The sequence below is a fragment of the Anoplopoma fimbria genome, chromosome 8 (assembly GCF_027596085.1).
Source record: "Anoplopoma fimbria isolate UVic2021 breed Golden Eagle Sablefish chromosome 8, Afim_UVic_2022, whole genome shotgun sequence".
Lineage (NCBI taxonomy): Eukaryota > Metazoa > Chordata > Actinopteri > Perciformes > Anoplopomatidae > Anoplopoma > Anoplopoma fimbria.
In genome coordinates this window covers 13,613,514-13,634,497 of record NC_072456.1, presented here as the reverse complement: position 1 = coordinate 13,634,497, position 20,984 = coordinate 13,613,514, and the positions used below count along the sequence as shown (strand labels likewise).

Genomic DNA, 20,984 nt, shown 5'->3' with positions numbered 1-20,984 from the left:
CAGAAAGCCAGATCATACACAGATCACAGTTTGACTCACTGTGACCAATGATTTGCTCTTTACAACACAATCTACAATCTTCTAATGTTCAAAGTTTTCTATTGTTGATAGTAATTTTCAACATACAGATCAATATGCATGAACAACTGCAGGGGTGAAAATCTGGAATACATGGCGAGGTGACTCTACAAACTAAACACATATAACACAGTATATAACACAGCATGATACATAAACTCCTCCATTTTAACTGCCTTTTGGCCAAAGATAATATAAATAAAAAGTAAAAAAAAAAATGATTTGAAATTGTATCTTTACCTGCATATTACTGAAAAAAGATTGAATGCTATAAAAACATAACGAGTCTAAAATAGATTTACACCTATTAGTACCATTACTCACAAGATAATAAGCCTTCTAGCTTAAAATACAGCAGCCTATATCACAAATGACATGGTTGAGATAATCTGTAATAGATCTGCCATCAGGTGGTTTTGTGTTGCACATGAAGCAATTGGCTGAAAAGCTTTACTGCTTGGTGAAGCTTTAACTCAACATCACTACAAGAGAAGACAAACACCTCACAGTTGTACTATATCATCACAAAAAATACGAATATAATACAAAACATGGATATTTAAAACTGCTACTACAGTTGTTCTAGACTAGACACTTATTACATATTTCAAATTTTCATGTCCAAAAACAAGTCACTTTTTTTTGATCGTCCATCCTTTTTTTATGGAAGTTTAATACCTTTTCAGATGAATCCAATCAACGCTGGTTGTCTCTTGTTCTGTTTCAGTAAACAACACATTGCTGAGAAATATGGATAAAAGCAATGGCCATTTAGATTTTTTAGATATAGGTGTTTTCCTTCCAAATTAAGTACATTGCCAATATCTTTTTTCCTGGTATTCAAATTAATTATGCTTTCTCCCCAAGTTATTGTGATTTATCATAATAAACAAATAGATTTTGACCTCATCTCAGAGGAATCATCAACATACTAACATAACGAAAACGATAATAATAATCCTATTGTTAAATGTGTTTACGACTGATCAAACTGTTGTTTATTTATCATATTTGTCATGCTACTTTAAAGGTGAACTTTATAGTGGGCATATTAATTTTATATATAGTTTGTAGGACTCTGAGATTTATCAAAAATGATATTGTATTAGTATGGTATTCCTTATCAAATTAATATATTTTTGCAGTGATATTTTTTACAATGACCATCATGACCAGTGTCTGATAAGAGTTGGAAACGGCAGCAGTTTTTACTGACCTCCTAATCAATAATTCAGTCTCTCCAGCAGCGCCCATCAATAATAAATGACAGGTGGACCATATTTGAACGTTTCAGGACAGTTGTGACGCCGCGGCTCTGGATTCGTCGAGACGAGCTGTCAATCTTGACCGCGGTCCCGCCCACCTGTCATTCGTTCAACGTTGTTTCTGGCTGAGTAAAGATGACGGAGTTACAGAAAGACCGGAAATGATGTTTTCTTTCAAAGTAATGTCGAGTTATATAGCTCATCACAGTAGGGATGTCACTTGAGTCAGGGTCTTTTTGGGCTGAAGACTGTGGAGTTAGAGATAAATGAGTTTACTAGACATCAGTAATCTCTGCTTGAGACAAACTTTTACAGCTGAAGGCCACTTTAGATACAGTCATCTTTCTGTATATTATATATATATCTGTATATTTTTAAACTGTCCATCATTAGTCCCTTAATATTATAAGAGTGCAATGCTTAATTGGTGGATTACTCTTTCAAGGCGTTAAAGACAGTGTTAATTAATTACTTTCATCTATGGTACATTTTTAAGTACGTTGAAATGGAATTACAATCCAGTTCACATCAATTTACATTAACGTTATACCTATAAATTAAAACTGCCAATTTAAATAATACATTAGAAAACATGTATCGTGATTTTCCTTTTCTTTTCTTTTTTCAGAGCATCTATTTTTTTATTATAATTGTCGCATTTTGTGTTTAGCATTTGCGATTGTCGTTTTTAAACGGCCTTTATTCTGGAAGTTGTAGCCGGATGTTGTGTCGCACGGACTTTCTGACTTGACAGTGGTGTTTTTTCTGCGGGTGCTGGACTCGGTGCAAAGCAGCCGGATAGAAATCTATAAAGGTGAGAATTATATCTCTATTAACGTATTGCATTGACAAACATGGACTATTTAAATGTATCCTCCATTTATTGTTTATCAGCACTAATGCTCCAATATCAGGGACTTGATTTCAGATTAAAGAACCTTTGACATATACGATGCTTGCTTTAGAACAGCTGTTTTCATTGTGAAAACCATAAAACCGTCGTAGATTCATGTAATGCATATATATATATATATATATATATTTGTGTAATCTGTTAGGGTGGAACTGAAGAGGGCTATTTGCTCAGTGGATCTCTGGTTTGACTAGGGGCCTGTCCTGCAGGAAAAGGCGTTTCACACTGTCCGATGGTTTAAATCAGGAAAATGTGTCTAAATGTGTCTGAGGCAGGAACTACATCATTTCATTCAATCACCTAATTTCCTTAACAGAGCAAACTAGGCCTAAGTAATCCTAAATCATTTTTGTCCCGCATACGTACAATTATCTGTAATTTTCTAATATTATTTCAGAGATTATTTTTATGAGATAACCTGGGTAGCCACTGAGTACAGGACTCACTATTAGTCCAAATATGTGGAGCATTAAAGGAAAATTATTGGAGTTTTATATATAAAACGTTCAGCCATATGGAGGACTAGGGTGAAACGTTTAGTCCTAAACCAATCAGATCTCGGCTCGTGCCTTTTTAGATGATGTGTGTGTGTGTGTGTGTGTGTGTGTGTGTGTGTGTGTGTGTGTGTGTGTGTGTGTGTGTGTGTGTGTGTGTGTGTGTGTGTGTGTGTGTGCTTCCCATACTGCAACAGCTCATTTCATTGCAGAAGGAATAAGAACGGAGAAACCGGCTATAGGTTGACTCACATATTCAAACAGAAAATATGAACTACATTGGGTTGAGTTGTATGCTTAAGAGGGGAAATATAAAACATATAAACACTCACAGTTTCTTAAATGTAGGTTGCATGAATGGATATTGACAGCATGTACAGAAACATTAGTTGTTGAGTCTATAGATGAAAGTGTGTGTGTGTGTGTGTGTGTGTGTGTGTGTGTGTGTGTGTGTGTGTGTGTGTGTGTGTGTGTAAGGACAGAGACAGACAGAAGTTGCATTGGCCTTCATCAATGTAATAGTACAATACAAATAACTATGTAGACTAAAACTCTTCTGGCAGTTTTCAATTTACCTGTACAGATTGCAAATATGATTGAAATAGTCTAAATTAGAGTCGACAGTCTGCAGTTCACATGTGTACGTCCTCTGCTGACAGTTCAATTATCGGCAGTGAGACTTGAAGGCAAGTCTTAGGAAACACACATCCATGTTGCCCGTAACAAGCACTGCTACAGTACCAACCGGATCAGATTCATATGTTGGGTCAATATCTTTTATTACATATCAGATATTAGTCAGTCTGTCAAAGTCATGAGTCTCATATAATCACTGCTTCAGAAAAATAGACTAAAACGTCAGAGTTGTTGAATTAAAACGTTTCATATGCCTTAAATAGCTGTTACCACTGAAATAATTGGGTTCAGTGGAGGATTTCACTGTCAGATCAGATGATAGTCTAAGGCTGCTGCAGAGAAGAAGAAAAAAAAATCTCTGAAAGGGAAACATGGAATTCCTGTAGGTGTTAGAATGTAAACACGCTGAAATATTGGGCAGATATTTGCTATCAGCAGTTTTTAGGACTAAATTGTATTTATAATTCTTGCTGGTCCTTGAAAGCTCTTACTATAGTTAAAACTATGTTATACTTATAAATGTCATTACCACTGGGAAGTAACAAAACAAGCCTTAACATAGACGTGTGGAAAGAAAAATGTTTCAACTTCCACAACAGGCTTTACATTTTCCATCAACATCTTTTTTGAAAATTGAAAGCTGCATAAAATCAGGGAAGACATTTGTCAAATTAAATGCTTATAATTATGAAGTATAAACTGGTTTACAAACAGTACAAACAGCTTTCAATACAAAACGTCCTGGATTCACCTGCAGACTCCAGCTCCAAAATACATCCTCCACATCCTGGTTCCTCCCTCCTCTCTGCTTTCTGTTTGCTCTGGAGAGAAATAAAAAAGGGAAAGAGGAAGAAGATGTGCTATTTTTAGATTCCCCTCCTCTCATCTGCATCCCCACTCCTCCTAGAAAAGGGGTCACGTGATTGGAGGAAAAGGGGGAAAATGCCGTCTCAAGCAACCTGAGAGCAGAACAGCAGCTGCATCAAAAGCCACTGCATCTTCCCTGTTTTAGCACATTGTTGGTTTTTGTTTCAAACATGGCTGCCTGGTGGTGATGAATAGTTAGTCAGGTGAAAACAGGGCATTCCTTTTTTTTTTTTTTTTTTTTTTTTTTTTTTTTCGTTATTTGTTTTTATAAATCAATTTTACAATTTTTACGTTTCGGTGGTCCAGTTATTAGTGTCCCATATTTCCTCCCTGATTTTTTTATTTTTTAGCATTTTAGCATTAGACATTTATTTAAAAAGAGAACAAAACAGCAGGTTGTGAGGAAAGATGCAAAAAACAGCAGTGTGTGTTGGTTGGGATGGAAAGAGTTTTGCTACAGCATTCCTCTCATATTTGATCAGATATTTTGAGTTTGCTTGATTCAATCTTGTTGCAGATAAATATTTGACTCCTCAAAGTCCTGCTGGTTTAGATTTGGCTTCCTAGTTCTGGTCCTGGTTATGATTCTGGGTGTAAATCTTCACGATTGGTGGAACATTTTAGATCAGTGTAAACCTTTTCTACCCTCTCAGCCTGTTCACAGAAGAAATATTTTGATTATTTATTTAAGTAAAAGTACCAAAGTAAAAGCAGTAAAAAAAACGCTATAAAATAAAGTAGATTTTTTTTTTATAGGATGGATTCATGTTAGTGGTACTTGAATGTTGTTAATGGTCAAAGTGGAGCTAATTTTAAGTACTTTTTACCACTTGTATAAAATGGAAATTCTCAATATTGTACATAAGTACTTGAGTAGATGTACTTAGTTACTTTTCATCAGCAAGTATTATATTATTTACCAGGATTTTGTAAACTTTAAATATAAATAAATGGGATTATCCCCACCTCAGAAAATGTGTTCCAAGCAAAATGTTTTTGTTAGCTCGTGGAGGTGAAGACGCCTCTGTAAGTCGACTAGGTGTTTGGCGAGAAGGTGTTTGGATGATCTGGGATCAGCTGAGGATCAGTTGTCAATCTGCAGGAAGCCGGCCACTGCTGATTAAATGAGCCTGACTAGCTGGCCGCGGCAGCACTTAGCTGTGGATCAATCCAGCTCCTTAAGAACCTCAATCTTCTTTAGGTGACAGGTTTGTAGGAGAGCTCAATGATGTCATCGTACAGCACAGAAACTCTTAGTCATGATTGAATTAGGATTTAAGATGAACATTTAACACTTGGTTAAGGTGTAACTACTCACAGTATGCTGTTGAGCAGAGCAGAAAACCTGTAGCTGCATGTTTTCTCCATAGCGTTGTCATTATTTCTTGTTATATGTGAAAGCTGTGTTTTAAACACTATCTTTATCGCTTCATATTATATTAAAAACAGGTGGCATGGTGGTGCAGTGGTTAGTACTGTCGCCTCACACCAAGTTCCTAGTTCAAACCTCTTTCTCTCTTTCTTAGGCTTCCTCTGTGCAGGTTAGGATAATTGTTGACTCAAAATCTTGGGCGTCATTGGTTGTCTGTCTCTATATGTCAGCCCTGGGATTGTCTGACAACCTCTCCAGGGCCTCTCGCCCAATGTTGACTGGGATCTGCTCCAACCCCCAACCAAACTGCTGAGAATTATTGTTATAGATAACTGATGAATAGATGATCGATTATACTGAAAAACTCCTCTTCTGTGATATAAAAATGGTTCTCAGTGACTCAATTTGAGCTAAAAAGCACAAAACCAACTGCAGTGACCACATCTCACCATGTGAAACTCAAAGTGACAGCAGGAACATCAGAGATGTGGATTTCAGTGTGATTTGTCCATCTTTGTCATCATGTCCCTCCTCCTCCATGACAGAGGAACTGAGTTATCATCCGCATCCAGAGCCAGTGTCCATTTTGCAGTTTTGTTTGCCCTCTCAAATCACATTCAGCCACATCTCATCATCCTGTTTCTGGTCGACAAACTGTAGGAGGATTTTAATTTGATGAGACCTTTTTAATGTGGTGGAAAATCATAACATTTTGAAATGTGTAGATGTGATGTTGTCTTCCATTTTGGAGATTCTTTCATTTATTCTTAAAACCATCAGAATCATCTTGATATACGGGAAATAGAAAATATTAATGTTGTTATTTTTGTCTCAGGCTCATAATCAAGTTTTATTTGTTAAATGTTACTTTGAAAAAACGATGATGAGACTCTTTAGATCCCTTTATTGGGGAGTCATGAGTCAGCACATTAGATACATGGAAGATAAGCTAAAAAAAATGATTTTCAAATAAGAAATGTCACAAGAAAAATAATGAAGAAAACTGCAATACATTGTTATTTTCAGCCTTTGAAACAGGGCTCCAAGGCTCGGAGGTGTCATAAATACCTTAAAGCCATAATTCGTAAAAGCCTATGTGTCTCACAGTTCAGAACACCTGACTTGTAGATTTGCTCAAAGGCGGTTCACTATCGAGGCCAAATGAAAGCAGCAGCAACGTCCTGCAGGCTGAAATACATTTGCATAATGAGACTTTGTTAATTACTTTGAGATTAAACACAGCGGCCTGCAGTCTGTAAGCTTCTGTATCAAAATAGTGTTTAGTGAAGGTTAAAACAGCTCTCTGTTCCACAGCTAATCTCTGAGACGCAGAGGAGAGGCTGCAGTAATCTCATCATACCTTCACATACAGCAGACACTCAACAGTCAACAAAAGTCTTTGATAGTTTTTGACAAGATCAAGACTTCCAGCTGTGGCTATTCATTTATAACCTTGTCTAATCATGCTAAGGTTTCATGTTTAGCTATTTAAACTGGTGCTTTGTCCAGAACAAGCTCAATAAATCCAGGTTTTAGACACCCAACATTTTAAGAAAACATTAACTAGGAGGGGAAAGGGTCAGATCACGCTGTAGCACCTCCACAGATGCAGCAAATATTGCTGAAGAGGTGAACCATTTACAGTAGAGACAATAAAATAGAATGGTTTCAAGGACAGAGGTTCAGATATTTTTGAGGACAGCAAGCCATGATAAGCAAAATGTTCAGAAGAAGTGTGCAGTCTAAAGTGACTGTAAGACCTTGGCTTGAATGTCTATTTCAAAGTTAACTTTTTGCCTAATGGGCTAGAACTGCTGACTCAGCTTTAAAAAACGTGTCAATAAAAAGCACATGGGCTGAAATATCTACTGAGCTGAGTAGACACTTTGGTGTAACATGAGCAGATACATATTTAATAAGGCTGGCCAAAGACGAAATCGAACACCAAACCCCGGCTGTGATCAAGTGTGTCCTCACTTCCAGTAGTTTTGTTTTTAGTCAGAGCCAGAGAAAAAGTCTTTGTTATATTTTTGAATATAACTCGTTTTGGTTCACAGAGACAAATATACCTCTGATGTATTTTAGTCAAGTATTAACGTTCTGTAATATTTGGCATATTGACGTATTTTTATGAAATGTAGTTGTGTGTTTAAAATCATTCCATGTAGCATTTTGATCACGTGTCGAAAAGTGTGCTTCTTTCTACCTTCTATGTGCATTTCACACATTTTCACAAAATTTTAAAAACCTGTACACATGACTGACGTAGTTGATTTCAGACATCAACTTCTTCTCTCTGTTTTTCTGTTTTAATGTTCAGACCAGTTAAACACGTACAAATAAAGAGCTCAATATGAGCATTCGATCATTCATCTTTAAAATGTTTCTGCTCAGAGAATCCAGAAACTCACAATAGACTTCATAATCATGTGACATTGGTTTGTACGTGTGTCGTCGTAGGATCAATGAATTGTGGGATGGCAGTATCTCCTGTGGGTCAGTTGATCCAGTGAAAACCGTACGACTCCTTCAACCTCTGCGTTTGTTCACATTTCCTTTAGTTGCTGTGGATTACGCTCTCACCCTCGGTGAGTCACACTGCAGTTCACTTCACTGCAGCGCACAGACTCTCGTTTTCAGTTGGCTTGATTGGAGTTCAGCAGCATTAAAACGCTGAGTCACAGATCAAGTTGTTTGCATGTACGTCTGTACGAGCTGTAGCTTGTTGTATATTTCTGAGATGGAGACACATTTCCATATATAAAAACAAAGCCTAATAATAGAAATGCACTGTGTTGATAAAGATCATCAAACTCTCCTAATTCTTCATGGTTGCACAGTATGTTGTACTGACACTAACTGCTCATCATTAAAAGCAATATTGGACTTGATTCTATGTAGAATGCGTTGTGGAGGTACAAATATGCAACTTTTGAATAAAGTATTTATTTCAGGTGTTTCTCTTCTCACACTCTCTTACCTCCAGTAACTTGGCAGTCTTTGGGTTGTTTGAAAAAAATATATTGTTTTGTTTGCAGACAACACAAAAGCTAAACGTGTGTGTGTGTTTTTTTCACTGATAAATTACTGCGTTTATTGATTAAATCAAAAGCAACTTCCCCTTTTAGTTCTAACTCAGCCAAGACTGAGTATGTTTTAAATGAGCAGATATATTAAAAATTAAGTCAATAGATATTTTTTTAAACAAAGCAGAGTGTTTGAAGTCCTAATACTATTAAACTTGACTTCTGTATAACTATTTTAGAATCGTATTAATCTTTGCAAATAATTGATTAAAGTTGATTTCAGGCCCATGCTCATTTTGTCAGATGAGGTCTCTTGTTTTCCAGTTGTCGTCTTCGGTACTCTGGATTAAAACTCATACTCAAGTATATGCAGGAGCTCCCGGCAGCAGAGTTATTTGTGAGGAATTATTAATGTCACAGCAGAACTTGTCATCAACCTGATAGAAATCGACACCTGTGCTGCTGCTGCGCTTAGGAAGTTCTCAATTATTTACACAAATTAGACCAGAAATTACATTAAAGGAAAAATGTTTTGTGTGTTTTCTGTTTTATTTATTCTTTTTGGCTTCAGCTTCCTATTTGATCCCTATTTAGAGTTTTTTTTGCATGTAGCAGGTTTGGTGATGGCTTTAACTGGCACATCTAACCTCTAAACCCCAGTGTTGAGGAAGGGTCGGTGCTTTTTCATTATTTAACAAGGATCTCTGTTCCTACAAGTAAACCGATCGGCTGCAGCTCTGAGGTGGGTGCAGTTGTTTTGTTTGTGCTTTATTCCCTGAGAGTTCTCGTGTTCCACTGCAGCCGAGTGGAGATAACAGTCTAAATATAGAGCAGGGTGCAGCGACTCTGAGGCCTGTGGGCTCCAGTCATTGTGCTCTCAAGAGTCCACAATGCTTCCTGAATCCTTTTAGCCCTCTTATAGCCCACTGGTAGCTTACGTGGTTGCATCCGAAGAAATGTTGCAAGTGTCATGTAGCTGATGGTTTTTCTACTGATGTTGAAATAAAGCTGCCAATATGCTCCTTGTCAGATGGTCAAATAGCCCCTCTCCATGACAACTTGCCTCCAATGTAACTTGTAAATTTTATATACAAGTATAGAAAGAAATAGCCAAACAACGCCTGCACATGTTTACCTATGTGCAGCCTGGAGAAGCATGTTTGCACCTTGAGCCAGTTCAGGGTTTGGGACGTTAATTTATCTGCGTTAAAATAGAATCTTTGGTATTTGTCAACGTTGTTGTTATTCTCATATTTTTTGTTGGTCATGACAACATTTTACTTAGAGATTTAGGAATTTAGGCAAGGACAGTTCTGAAATCTTTGTGTAAATCTAATCTAAAATTACCTCTGTCACATAATCACTTCTTAGTGGTGTCATCATTGGTGTAGATGTCCGGCTATACTTCTTCTCAAGTCTGGAACTTCAGCTGTAAGCATTAGACTCCTGCCATGAAGGAGCCATCAACGTTTGTCAGATCTGACCCTAAAATAATCCCCTTACCACAGTAAAGGATGGTATAGACACAGAGCTAGTGATGTTAAAATACAAGTCCAGCTGGAGAATATCAGACTCCAAACTGACTTCATCTGGCAGCTGCTTGTGCAATGAATTATTCCTCACACATCTCCAGCTGATTGTGACGAATCGCGCCATTTGCCTCCAACCTTTCTGCCAAATTGAGAAAATTCAGATGGGCTTTCTGTTTTCCCCTGACATCGCAATGTGCTGCTTTGATTAATTACCATGAAGAAAATGTTTAAGCCTGACCAGTTAATCACAGTTACACTGAGGCTAGCAGATGCTGACGGAACATCATCGTTTGTCCAAACACTCATTAAAAGTATGAGCTTGTCTGCGTGAAAAATCACCTCTGCTGCTTTTTTAAGGGTTTCTTGGGTTTAATTAAATTTAATAAGTGTGTATTTTGCTCATGTCTTTAAAGGAGAGGGTTATTGATTCAGATAGGTCAGACTACTAAACTACTCACTACATCAATAACAACTAACGCATATACATCCAAATCAGCAATAGTCCTGAATCATCATAAAATAATAATTGTTTTGTTTATGTAATGTTTATCCTGCAGCCTAAGGAGATGTATTCAAATACGTTGTTTGTACCAACAGTCCAGAGCCCAAATATATTCAGTTTACTATCATTATTGCACAGAGAAGCAGTAAATCTGCTAAAAACTGAAACTATCAAATCCTTTCACATTTTTGCTTTAAGAATCATTAAAACTACTAATTACTCTACTCTGCATTTTCTAATTATCTTAATAAATGATGTAATTTTCCTTAAAGCTTCATCAGGCCAGTTAACTTGCCTTTCTAGCGAATTATTTTAGTATATTCTTGTTTAGTTATATCTATATCTACATCTACATCTACTGTATATTTGTATCCCTGTGTGGGATTTAATTTGGACGTTCTTCCTGATCGTTCATGTTGCTTCTGATTTTTACTAATATGGTTGTGTTTTTCAATAAATATGCTGGATTACAACCCACAGAGTGTTTTAGGAGTGGATCTAACATAAAATTTTAATTTGTTCATTCAAAAAAATCTATTTTTGAAGTACTGGGTGAAACACTTTGCAATCTTGAACTTTAGAACTTCATGAAGGCGAATTTTATTATGGATGCACTGTGGCAAATCCTTAATATTTTGCAATTAAAATAAGCAAGATGGATTCACCACAGACTTTGGGAGATGTATTACATGGAAGTCACTTTTATCGCTTTCTTGGCAGAAAATTGAGGAGTCAGATCTGTGTAATTCATCACAGCCTCATCAATGTTAAAATAGTCCGTTTATACATGGGACCCCCACCCAGGAAGGAATAATCTTACAGATTACTTTTTCATGTGACCTTTATCTTCACTGCACTGACAGGAAAATTAGCCTCAATGTATGTTGGGTTAAAGAAACCAACCTGTATTGTGAATGTAGCGGCGGCCATTTAATTAAAGCTTTGTGTTTCTCCTTCCTCTCTGTCCACAGATGGCCTCAGCAACAGCGACCTACGGACAGAAGGAGTCTTCGGACCAAAACTTTGACTACATGTTCAAGATCCTCATCATTGGCAACAGCAGTGTGGGCAAAACGTCCTTCTTGTTCCGCTACGCCGACGACTCCTTCACACCGGCCTTTGTCAGTACGGTGGGCATTGACTTCAAGGTGAAGACCATCTACAGGAATGACAAGCGGATCAAATTACAGATCTGGGTAAGACTTCTGGAGATGTGTTGGGTTTCCTGGAAGGGGAGTGAATTAAACCGAGATCTATAATTAACATGTACTTAAATTAAACTGAATTTGAGGCTGAAGTGGAATAAGTGAGTCCCATTGATTTCCTTCACTGTTACAACCTTGTTGACTTCCTTAACTTTCCACCAATAAACCATCACCTACAGTTGGTCAACAATGTCCCAAGAATAGCTGCAGTTTCCCATATGACCTTTGAGCCACATATTTTACTTCCTGTGCTTCCATCACATTTCAAGTGCTTTTTTGTTTTCTTTTCTCTGTGTATTGCTCAGATGAATCAGTTAAATGGGATTTGCTGACGTTGTCAGAGGTTTCCTGAACTGTTATGGCTGCACACGCAGAGCCTTTACAGACACAAAGTGAACTCTTTAGTCTCCAGGCATCAGTACGCTTCATCTGAAGTGCATGTTGGATGGTTGAATGTCTGAAAACCTCTCTCTCTCTCTCTCTCTCTCAAACCTTTATAGCGCAACACTATGAATTCATTTCATGACGTATTGTCCTTTAGTGCGCGCTGTTATTCCCATTCAGTATTCAAAAATGTTTTGCATCTTGTCCCCCTCAATGATGGCAGGCTTTTCACCACGTTCAGAGTAGCTATAAACATTTTTGCATACGGTTGTCGGACGACATGTTGCACAAATTATTTTGTTTTGCGCACAGCGTACCAGCTCTACATCTGAAGGCTGTTTCAAAAAGCAGGATTAAAAGGTGTGCTAGACATTCGTGAGAAATATGATGCTTTATCCTCGAGCTACTCACTTGAACCTCTGAAACAAAACCATAAATGTTCGTTATGTTTTGTTTTAATGATATCTAATAATAGAGCAAAATAACTCTGTTAAACACTGCCCTGTGGTGCAGTTTTTTTTGCCAAATGTCCTCAGATCGCAGTAAACATACACAAATATGCACTCAACAGCATCCTCTCTGCAACCTGCTCGTCCATCTGACCAGTGGATGAGTAGAATCCAATAGAATTCAATGGAAGTAATGACCAATACACTCAAGTAGCATTGATGTGCCTTCAGGAACAAACAGGGCGGTGTTTGTTGAATCATAAATGTGTTATTTCCTCAGGACTCAGCAGTAAAAACAATCATAGAGCACCGCACTGCTCCAGTATCACGTTGTAGATCATTCCATCATTTCCACTTTTACTACAAGTCCTGCAGCAGGCAGAGCTGTGATGGTGAGCAGAGCACTGTGTGTGTCGGTGTCTGCGTGTGTGTGCTTGTGTGTGTGTGTGTGTGTGTGTGTGTGTGTGTGTGTGTGTGTGTGTGTGTGTGTGTGTGTGTGTGTGTGTGTGTGTGTGTGTGTGTGTGTGTGTATGTGTGTATGTGTGTGTGTGTGAGCTGTCTCTGTTGTTAGCCTTTGCCAGGTCTTGCCTCTGTTATAGGAGACACCGTTGGCCAATCAGAGCATGAGAAATAGATGACTGGGTGCTGCTCTCCCCCCCCACTACTACACATCTCACCCGAGTAGATTTCCCCCCCTCTCGATTCCCTACACACACATAAAATCCCCGACCCCCATCTCTCAGCAGTTCTCTCATCTGAGACTCCAGTCGAGTAAAAATGAGCTCAAATTTCAACATACAGTATTCTGTATATATATTTATTTCACAGTGTGTAGTTAATCCCATTTATATAGATTTATTCAGATGTGATGTGTACTTATATATATATATATATATTTAGTTTGCCATGCACATTATTTCATACTGAAGACTGGACACCCTTTCTTTTATCATTGCAATTTCTAATCAAATAAAACAGAAAATCTGCAAATGTTCACATTTAAGAAGCTGAATAGAGCAATTTGGGCATTTTTGCTTCATAAATTACTAAAGTTAGTATTGAAATTGTTGATAAATCGATTAATTGTTCCAACTCGAGTCAAAAACAGCAAAATCACTTCCCTTATTCAATCCTGTTAGATCCATTGATAACACACAGAAAATGTGTGTACAGACCAAAGATGGTGTTTAAGATTAGTTATTACTGTCTGTTGCATAATCTAATTTAATTTGACATTTTTTATTTATGTGAATTATTGCGCATATTTAGATGGCAAAATAACTTTGTAAATTACCCAAAAATGACATGTTTGATACATTTTTATAATTTGTCAGTACCTCCACGGCCCGCCAGCGGGACACGGCTCACAGGTTGAGACTAGCTCACCTACATTACACTTTAAACATAAACATAAATAATATTAGACCATTTATAATAACAACATGTCATACAACTCAAATATTTATTTAAAAACTCTTGATTTCCCCTTTAAATCCTTTGATTGAAATTAAAGCAATACAAATTAGACTTTTTCATAATCTCACAACTTCTCTTTCCTTCATTTTTCAAGTATTCAAGACAAGTTTATGTCCCGCCTCTCACCTTAGTTAGACTGGTTAACTGCAATATAACTCGCCTGCTGGAAAATTAACATTTAATAAGCTGTTTGCTAAAATTAAAAATGTTCACAGCTTTATGCTTGAATTTAGGGCCCATGGTGATGGGAAAGATGAGTACTCCAATGGGTTTGTTATGTAACACCACTCAGAGCTACCTACACTGGCATTTTAGGTATAGACTGCTTCAATGGAATTGCGTTGCCAGGCAACGGCTTTGCTCCATATTTACTTCCTGTCAGCTGGTGTATAGCTGACAAGTAAAGTGTATTTGTGTTCAGTATGTTTTGTTTTTGTAAGTATCTGTGCACACATCTATGGACTCTGTTTGTCAGAGTTTGCACTTTGTAGTTCATGTTTCTGTATGTGTGTGTAGTTTAGATGCTTTAAAAAAGTGTGAATTCTCATAAATGTCGAGGTAAACCAGAAAGCTGTCTCCTTTCAGTGGAGGCAGTGATTGTAGCTGGTTACTTTGCAGTTCATGTCAGTCTGTTGCTCTGCTGATCTCCACACCGACACCAACAGCAGAGTGATGCTGTTGGACCAGAAGCTGGTCGGGTATCAGAAACACACCAGACTTTAATTCCCTGAGCATTCATTAGGACTTAATACTGACATTCAATCTCACCTTAGACTGTTGGACAGGATCATTGTTTGGTAAAGCTTGCAGCGAAAATAAAGACAAGAGGAGATTTTTAAAACCACAAGAAGACTTTTAATATGCTGGCTGTACTGAATCACATTGAAACAATTTGTCAGTGGGACACTTTGAATGTTTAGACGTTCTTTAGGCATAAGTATTGTCACGATTTGTTTTGTTTTTATTTTTTTATTTTTTATTTTTTTTGTTTGTTTTGTTGTTGTTTGTGCACTTAAAGTTTCATCAGGATAATAAATCTTTAATGCAGGATACATGATTGGTGTTCATTAATCTAGCTAAGGATTAGCACGCTGTAAACCGATCAAAGAATGTGTCTTTAAATACAATACCAGATCGCATTAAAAGGGTTAGACAACTCTTGCATTTGGCTTGTGTTAATGATGTATTCACACATCGTTCGAGGAATTCATAATTTTGTTCAAGACACATTGGCTTAAATAACTTTCCGATGCAGCAAAAGTTTGAATGCAGAGAAAAAGTTTTCTGATAGTTTGTCCTCTGCAGTGGTCAGCAGCTCTTCAACCGCAGTGTAGGCTCGTTTTTTTGTGGTATAGAAAAAGTTATTGATTACACTGTAATTACATTAAGCTGCCTGCTGTTCTGTGTGCTCTGGCTCTTAAAGGTTTAATAGACGCACATGGAAATCTTTCATTAGAATAATAGACATATAAATATAAGAGTTCAACACTATCTGGCCCTTGGTTATTAGCCATTGGGTTAATATATAATCCTGATGTATTATATCAGTTATATATCTTTTGGTTATAATTATCTTAATCTGAGTCAGGCCTGTTTTGTCGTTTCGTTGTGTTCAAGTTTAGAATCAAAAACTGAGTTTTTGACTAATAGAATAAAAATAATAAATATTGTTGGTGTTGCAGAGAAACACTAAGGGCTTGTGCAAAATATCCAACATGGGAGAAATAAAGAAAAAGGGCCGACCGTCTGAAGACCTAAAAGTATATACTCAGCCAAATCTGTTAGAAGTCACTGTGAAATGGATTCTGTGAGATTTTGAGGTTAAATAAAAGCTAACTGCTGCTTTTTTATTTTTCCAGGACACGGCGGGGCAGGAGCGTTACCGCACTATCACCACGGCCTACTACCGAGGAGCCATGGGCTTCATCCTCATGTACGACATCACTAACGAGGAGTCCTTCAGTGCTGTCCAGGACTGGTACGTGATTGGTTTAGAAGGAGGTGTCACATGAATAGAGTGTAAAGTGACACCATGTAGCTTTACCTTTGAGAGGACGAGGATGGATCAAGTGGCTTAGCCAATCTGGAAAATAGATAAAGAGATACTGTAGATTGATGGACAGAGCACATGATCCGTTTCAAGTCTTATTTTTGTCTCCTCCTCCTTTGCCTGTGTTTGTCATTTCATTTGTCCTTAAAGAAAGACTTTTTCTTTGACCCACTCTATTACAGTGTGTCAACAACTGCGTGTTATTTTCACTGCCTAATGATAATCATAAAAACTTTATTTATATTGCACCTCTTGAAAACAATGTTACAACATGCTTTACAATAAAAACACGGTAAAAGTAAGATCGAGATATAGGACTCCGGCCAATGAGCATGCAGGAGGAGAGGATGAGGGAGTTACAGATGGGGCTCATTGTGCAATATCTTGACAATGTTTTGGACATTCTGAGACCATACCTGAGAATCAGATTATCATTCTGATTATAACACATTTCATATTTAGTCTGACACATTTTTCTTCAATTACTTAAATAATTGTATGACATTGGGTTAAAATAAGCTTTCTGTCGGATCCTTTTTTTGATGTGAAATAAAATTCACATATAGGTTTAATTTTTTGGGATCAGATTTTGTAACTATGTTCAATCACTGTGATCTAGAACTTGGTTTAAAGACTCCATGTGGTTCATTCACTGTACACACACACTAATGAGAAAACCTCAGGACACATGCAGCCTGCAGTGGGATCACAGTCTCTGAGTTTCCACTCTGATGGCTGACGTGTCGGTTTCCAGGTCGACTCAGATTAAGACGTACTCATGGGACAACGCCCAGGTGCTGCTGGTCGGGAACAAGTGCGACATGGAGGATGAGCGGGTGGTGGGCGGAGACAGAGGCCGGCAGCTGTCTGAACACCTCGGTGAGTTCCTGGTGTGCACACACAAACACACACTTACTCTATGACTCAGTGTTAGGTAAACTGACCTGAAGTGACTCAATGGACAGGCAGAAAGGTTTGCCTGATGGTGTTGCTAGATGAAAAGCAGGCGATCACCAGAGTCATTAAGGTTAATCTTTTTAGAACTAGGAATTACAGAAAAAGGACATTAATAGCTGTCAAGATATTTCACCATATACTGACCTAGGGAACAAGCTGTTACCATGGTTACAGTTGCATTCACCAGCTGTACCCTGCGCTATATCTTTTCCGTTTAACTATGCAGTGGCAGAGACGACCACATCCTCAATAAACCCCTCTGACCCTCTGTCACACCCTGTTTCCTCTGCAGGTTTTGAGTTCTTCGAGTGCAGCGCCAAGGACAACATCAACGTGAAGCAGACCTTTGAGCGCCTGGTCGACATCATCTGTGAAAAGATGTCGGAGAGCCTGGACGCCGGAGATCCTGCCGTCACAGGGGCCAAACAGGGGCCCCAGCTGACAGAGCAGCCCGCTCCTCCTCACCAGGACTGTGCATGTTAAAGCTGACTACTCCCTCCAAACCCCTTTTTCTCCCTCTTGCTCTTTGTCCTCCTTCAGCTGGACCCCGGGGCCTCGGGTCAAATACTCCCATCACCCTTTTCACTCACTTTCCTGCTTCTTTCTGTAACCTAGTAAGGATGATTGGCTGAGGGGCACAAGAGCCAGGTTGAAAAGTGTCTGAAATGCTCTGAGATGCGAGTTGACCAGTGCTAGAGGCGTGTTTGCGTCAGGTTCCTTCTTATTAAAGAGCTAAAAGGTGTTTTTTTTTAATCAGTGCTGGTGTTGGTCTGATGCCAAACCAAGTTCAATCAAACCAGAGTGTTTCAGACTCTTAGCAAACCAGGTTCCTGAAGGTTCCCGACCCATCATTCGTTGTCTCCTTGTTCCTCAGTGTGGTTTTACAAGAAGGATTTGACGGCGTGCGGCCTCAGAGTGCCATTTAAATCCTTCCGATGTTTACAGTACTTTGCTTCATGTCAGTCAAATGTCTCGATAAGATGTCAGCCTCAGGTACGGTGACCAAGAAGGCCACAGAGGAGTTAATGTGTCAGGGCTGATCACGCTGAAATCTGATCCATACCGATGTGTTACGTTTCTTTTAGGACTTAAGTTAGGACAGAATCAAACATACATGGATCTGTGTTTCATTTGCTTCTTCACCTCGTATCTAAACATTGATTTTGCAGGTGTAAGCAAGTATTTTGATTTCATTATTCATCTGAGCCTTTTCATTTGGCTTTTTTTTAATGTTTTTGTATTTTGGTGCCCCCTTTATTCTTTTAAAGCTGATTGGGGAAATATGAACAAGATAGAGCTACGTAGAAGTAGCAAAATAATTAAGAGACACCTTTTATTTAATTATATTTATTTCAAATGTATATATAAATGTTGTGCAATATATATATATCTATATATATATATAATATCTACAGGTATGCATTTCTTGAAATTAATTAAAAAAGGTCTGAAGTTCTATGAGGATAGTATCAAATATAAGAGGTCTATGTTGTTGGGTTTGTTTGGATGATGTGTGGAATTGTTTGAACCCTTCCCAGCCCTTCCATGCGTAATTTCTTTTCCTGTCGGTTTAGTCTCATGCTGCCCTTCAGAGACGTCAGAAATTCAAACTTCCGGCTTAAAGAATACAGTAAATGAAGTCTGAATTACAAATTACAAAATAACCGGTATGTATTTAATCCTCCAAAACCACTCATTGTGATTTTCAGCTAAATTAAAGGGTATCTGAAAAGCATTTTGTGCAACACAGTTGTGCAGTTGTGCAGTTGTGCACATTAACAATGCAGCATATTGATATTATAGTATTTTACACTGGGAAAGGAAATTTTGCAGGTGATGCTAAGCATTGAAGTTGAAAATTTGTGATCATAACAGCAGATGAATTCTAACTCTGACTCAAAAACAGCAAAACCCTTATGGCTGTTTGGATAGCCACAGCTACTTTATGAATTATAAACATTTCCTGTAAAATGTAATCATTCTCTTAAACATGATGGAATGAGTTTGGAGGACGCAAACATGTTGTTTTGTTTGATGATTTTTATGGTATTTTGCCTTTACCTGATAGTTTGACCCTAGAAAATTGAAAGGAAACATCAGGAGAGAATAGGATAGCGCGTGACACACCACCAACACTCAGCGATTTAATGTTTCCTTGCTTAGCGACAAACAGCCCAACAGTAAGCAACTTTCTCAGAATCAGTATAACAGTCTGTTTGTTTGTGTGTGTAATGTTATTGCAGTCTTCAGGTGAAGTTCGGGCAGCACTGTTTAACAAGCATCAAACAGCTGGAGGCTGAAATGTTCACAGACCAGGTAGCTGCTGAGTTTCTAACACTAGTTTCAAGTCAATGCAGGAATTGAACATTTTGTTCTGAGGTTTTATTTTGGTTCCAATGCCGCATTTCTACTTACAGCTGTTTTTAAGTCTGCATTCCATCACTAACTCTGGGCGTGCATTAGTATACTTGTTTTAATACAGTTTTCCAAAGTTAGAACTGGTCTGCCGGGTACTCCTTCTTTTTACTTCACCAAAGATTGCTGTCGAAGAAGCTCACTGTTTGTGTGGGATGCCACAATGAGTAGTGTGTCAAAGTTTAAAACTGTAATGAAACAAGTTAGAAGAGAGAGGATGGGCTGAGAGGGCAAAGCACTGTAAAAATCATTATGGTGGTCCAAATCCTCAACTTCATAAAGTCAGTGACTCTGACTGTGTGATCAAAGCAAATCTGATTCAGAACGAATTTATTCTGTGAGTGTACAAATGGCACACAAACCTGAAATCACAGAGGAGCCACTGACTATTAAAGTTTGAGAAAATGAGGCCCCAGTTAAAGTATTGATTATTAAAAGAAAAGGAGTGATGATGACAAACCTGAGAGCTGGTTCTGATCCTGGGTATATTTTACTACTTACTGGTTGTGACTGTTTCTCTCCCGGTTAAAATCCAAACTTTTAAAATTGTTCTCCTTTCTAATATGTCTTCCTCTCTATATAAACCAGATCTGTAAATACTGTTTCTTTGAGTCAAATTTGTGGATTGTGTTGTATCGACTCAGGCTTGCAACAAAGAAAAAATGAGGAGAAAAAATAAAAGACAGTATAAACCTTAAACCCAGCCCCAAAAGAGCCATGTTGTACTGTATCTGCATTCATTACTAGGCCTGCTTGTCAATGAATGTGTCACTCTGTTACAAAAGCAATAGATCACTACAGTATCTACACATAAAAAAAAAAATGCCATCAAGCTTGGTAGAAGTTGCCGACTTTAGATCTTCTACTAGCACGCAGGAACATGTACTTTATTTGGTCTAGTATCAATGCCTCTTCACTCGCTCCTCAGTTTGGGCCATTAAGGTGAGAGAATATGCTGTGGATGTTTTTATCTGTACTTTGTGGTAAAACAATAAAAAGTTACTAACAAGCAGTTGATTCTCGATAGATTTTGTACCTTCAGGGGTGAGATACTGTTACCTGCTACTCATAATGAAGGAAAAATCCCCAAAGGAGCTGATGTTATAGATTCAAACTAAGTGAAATCATCATCAATGTTGTTTAACCCAAAACAGTTAAGTGGAAATCCAGATTTATGCCAAATTTTAAAATTTGTGTCATGAAAGCTTAGAGTCATCTAGATTTAGCAGTAAAATAGTCACGTTGGTGGCCAATGTTTGGATGCTTCTTGTCCCCAATAGCCTCCAGATGTCACTGTTTCACTCTTTGTTTGCAGAAGTCATGCACACAGAAATGTACTCGAGTCAAACTGGCTCACAAAAAG

The 20,984-nt window shown here is 37.9% G+C and overlaps 1 protein-coding gene across 1 annotated transcript; it reads left to right on the top strand.

Annotated features, from left to right (window-relative positions):
* Nucleotides 1–2,101: 2,101 nt before the first annotated feature.
* Nucleotides 2,102–20,620, top strand: rab3ab (RAB3A, member RAS oncogene family, b). The gene is made up of 5 exons (XM_054602191.1): nucleotides 2,102–2,157; nucleotides 11,657–11,881; nucleotides 16,059–16,177; nucleotides 17,004–17,128; nucleotides 17,499–20,620. The coding sequence occupies exons 2-5, from the start codon at nucleotides 11,657–11,659 to the stop codon at nucleotides 17,687–17,689; spliced, it is 660 nt and encodes a 219-aa protein (XP_054458166.1). The 5' UTR covers nucleotides 2,102–2,157; the 3' UTR covers nucleotides 17,690–20,620.
* The last annotated feature ends 364 nt before the right edge of the window (nucleotides 20,621–20,984 follow it).

Coding starts and splice junctions, on each gene's coding strand:
- rab3ab (XM_054602191.1), top strand. CDS start 11,657: ATGGCCTCAGCAACAGCGACCTACGGACAGAAGGAGTCTTCGGACCAA. Junction 16,178..17,003: donor TTCAGTGCTGTCCAGGACTG/GTACGTGATTGG, acceptor GTCGGTTTCCAG/GTCGACTCAGATTAAGACGT. Junction 17,129..17,498: donor GCAGCTGTCTGAACACCTCG/GTGAGTTCCTGG, acceptor TTTCCTCTGCAG/GTTTTGAGTTCTTCGAGTGC.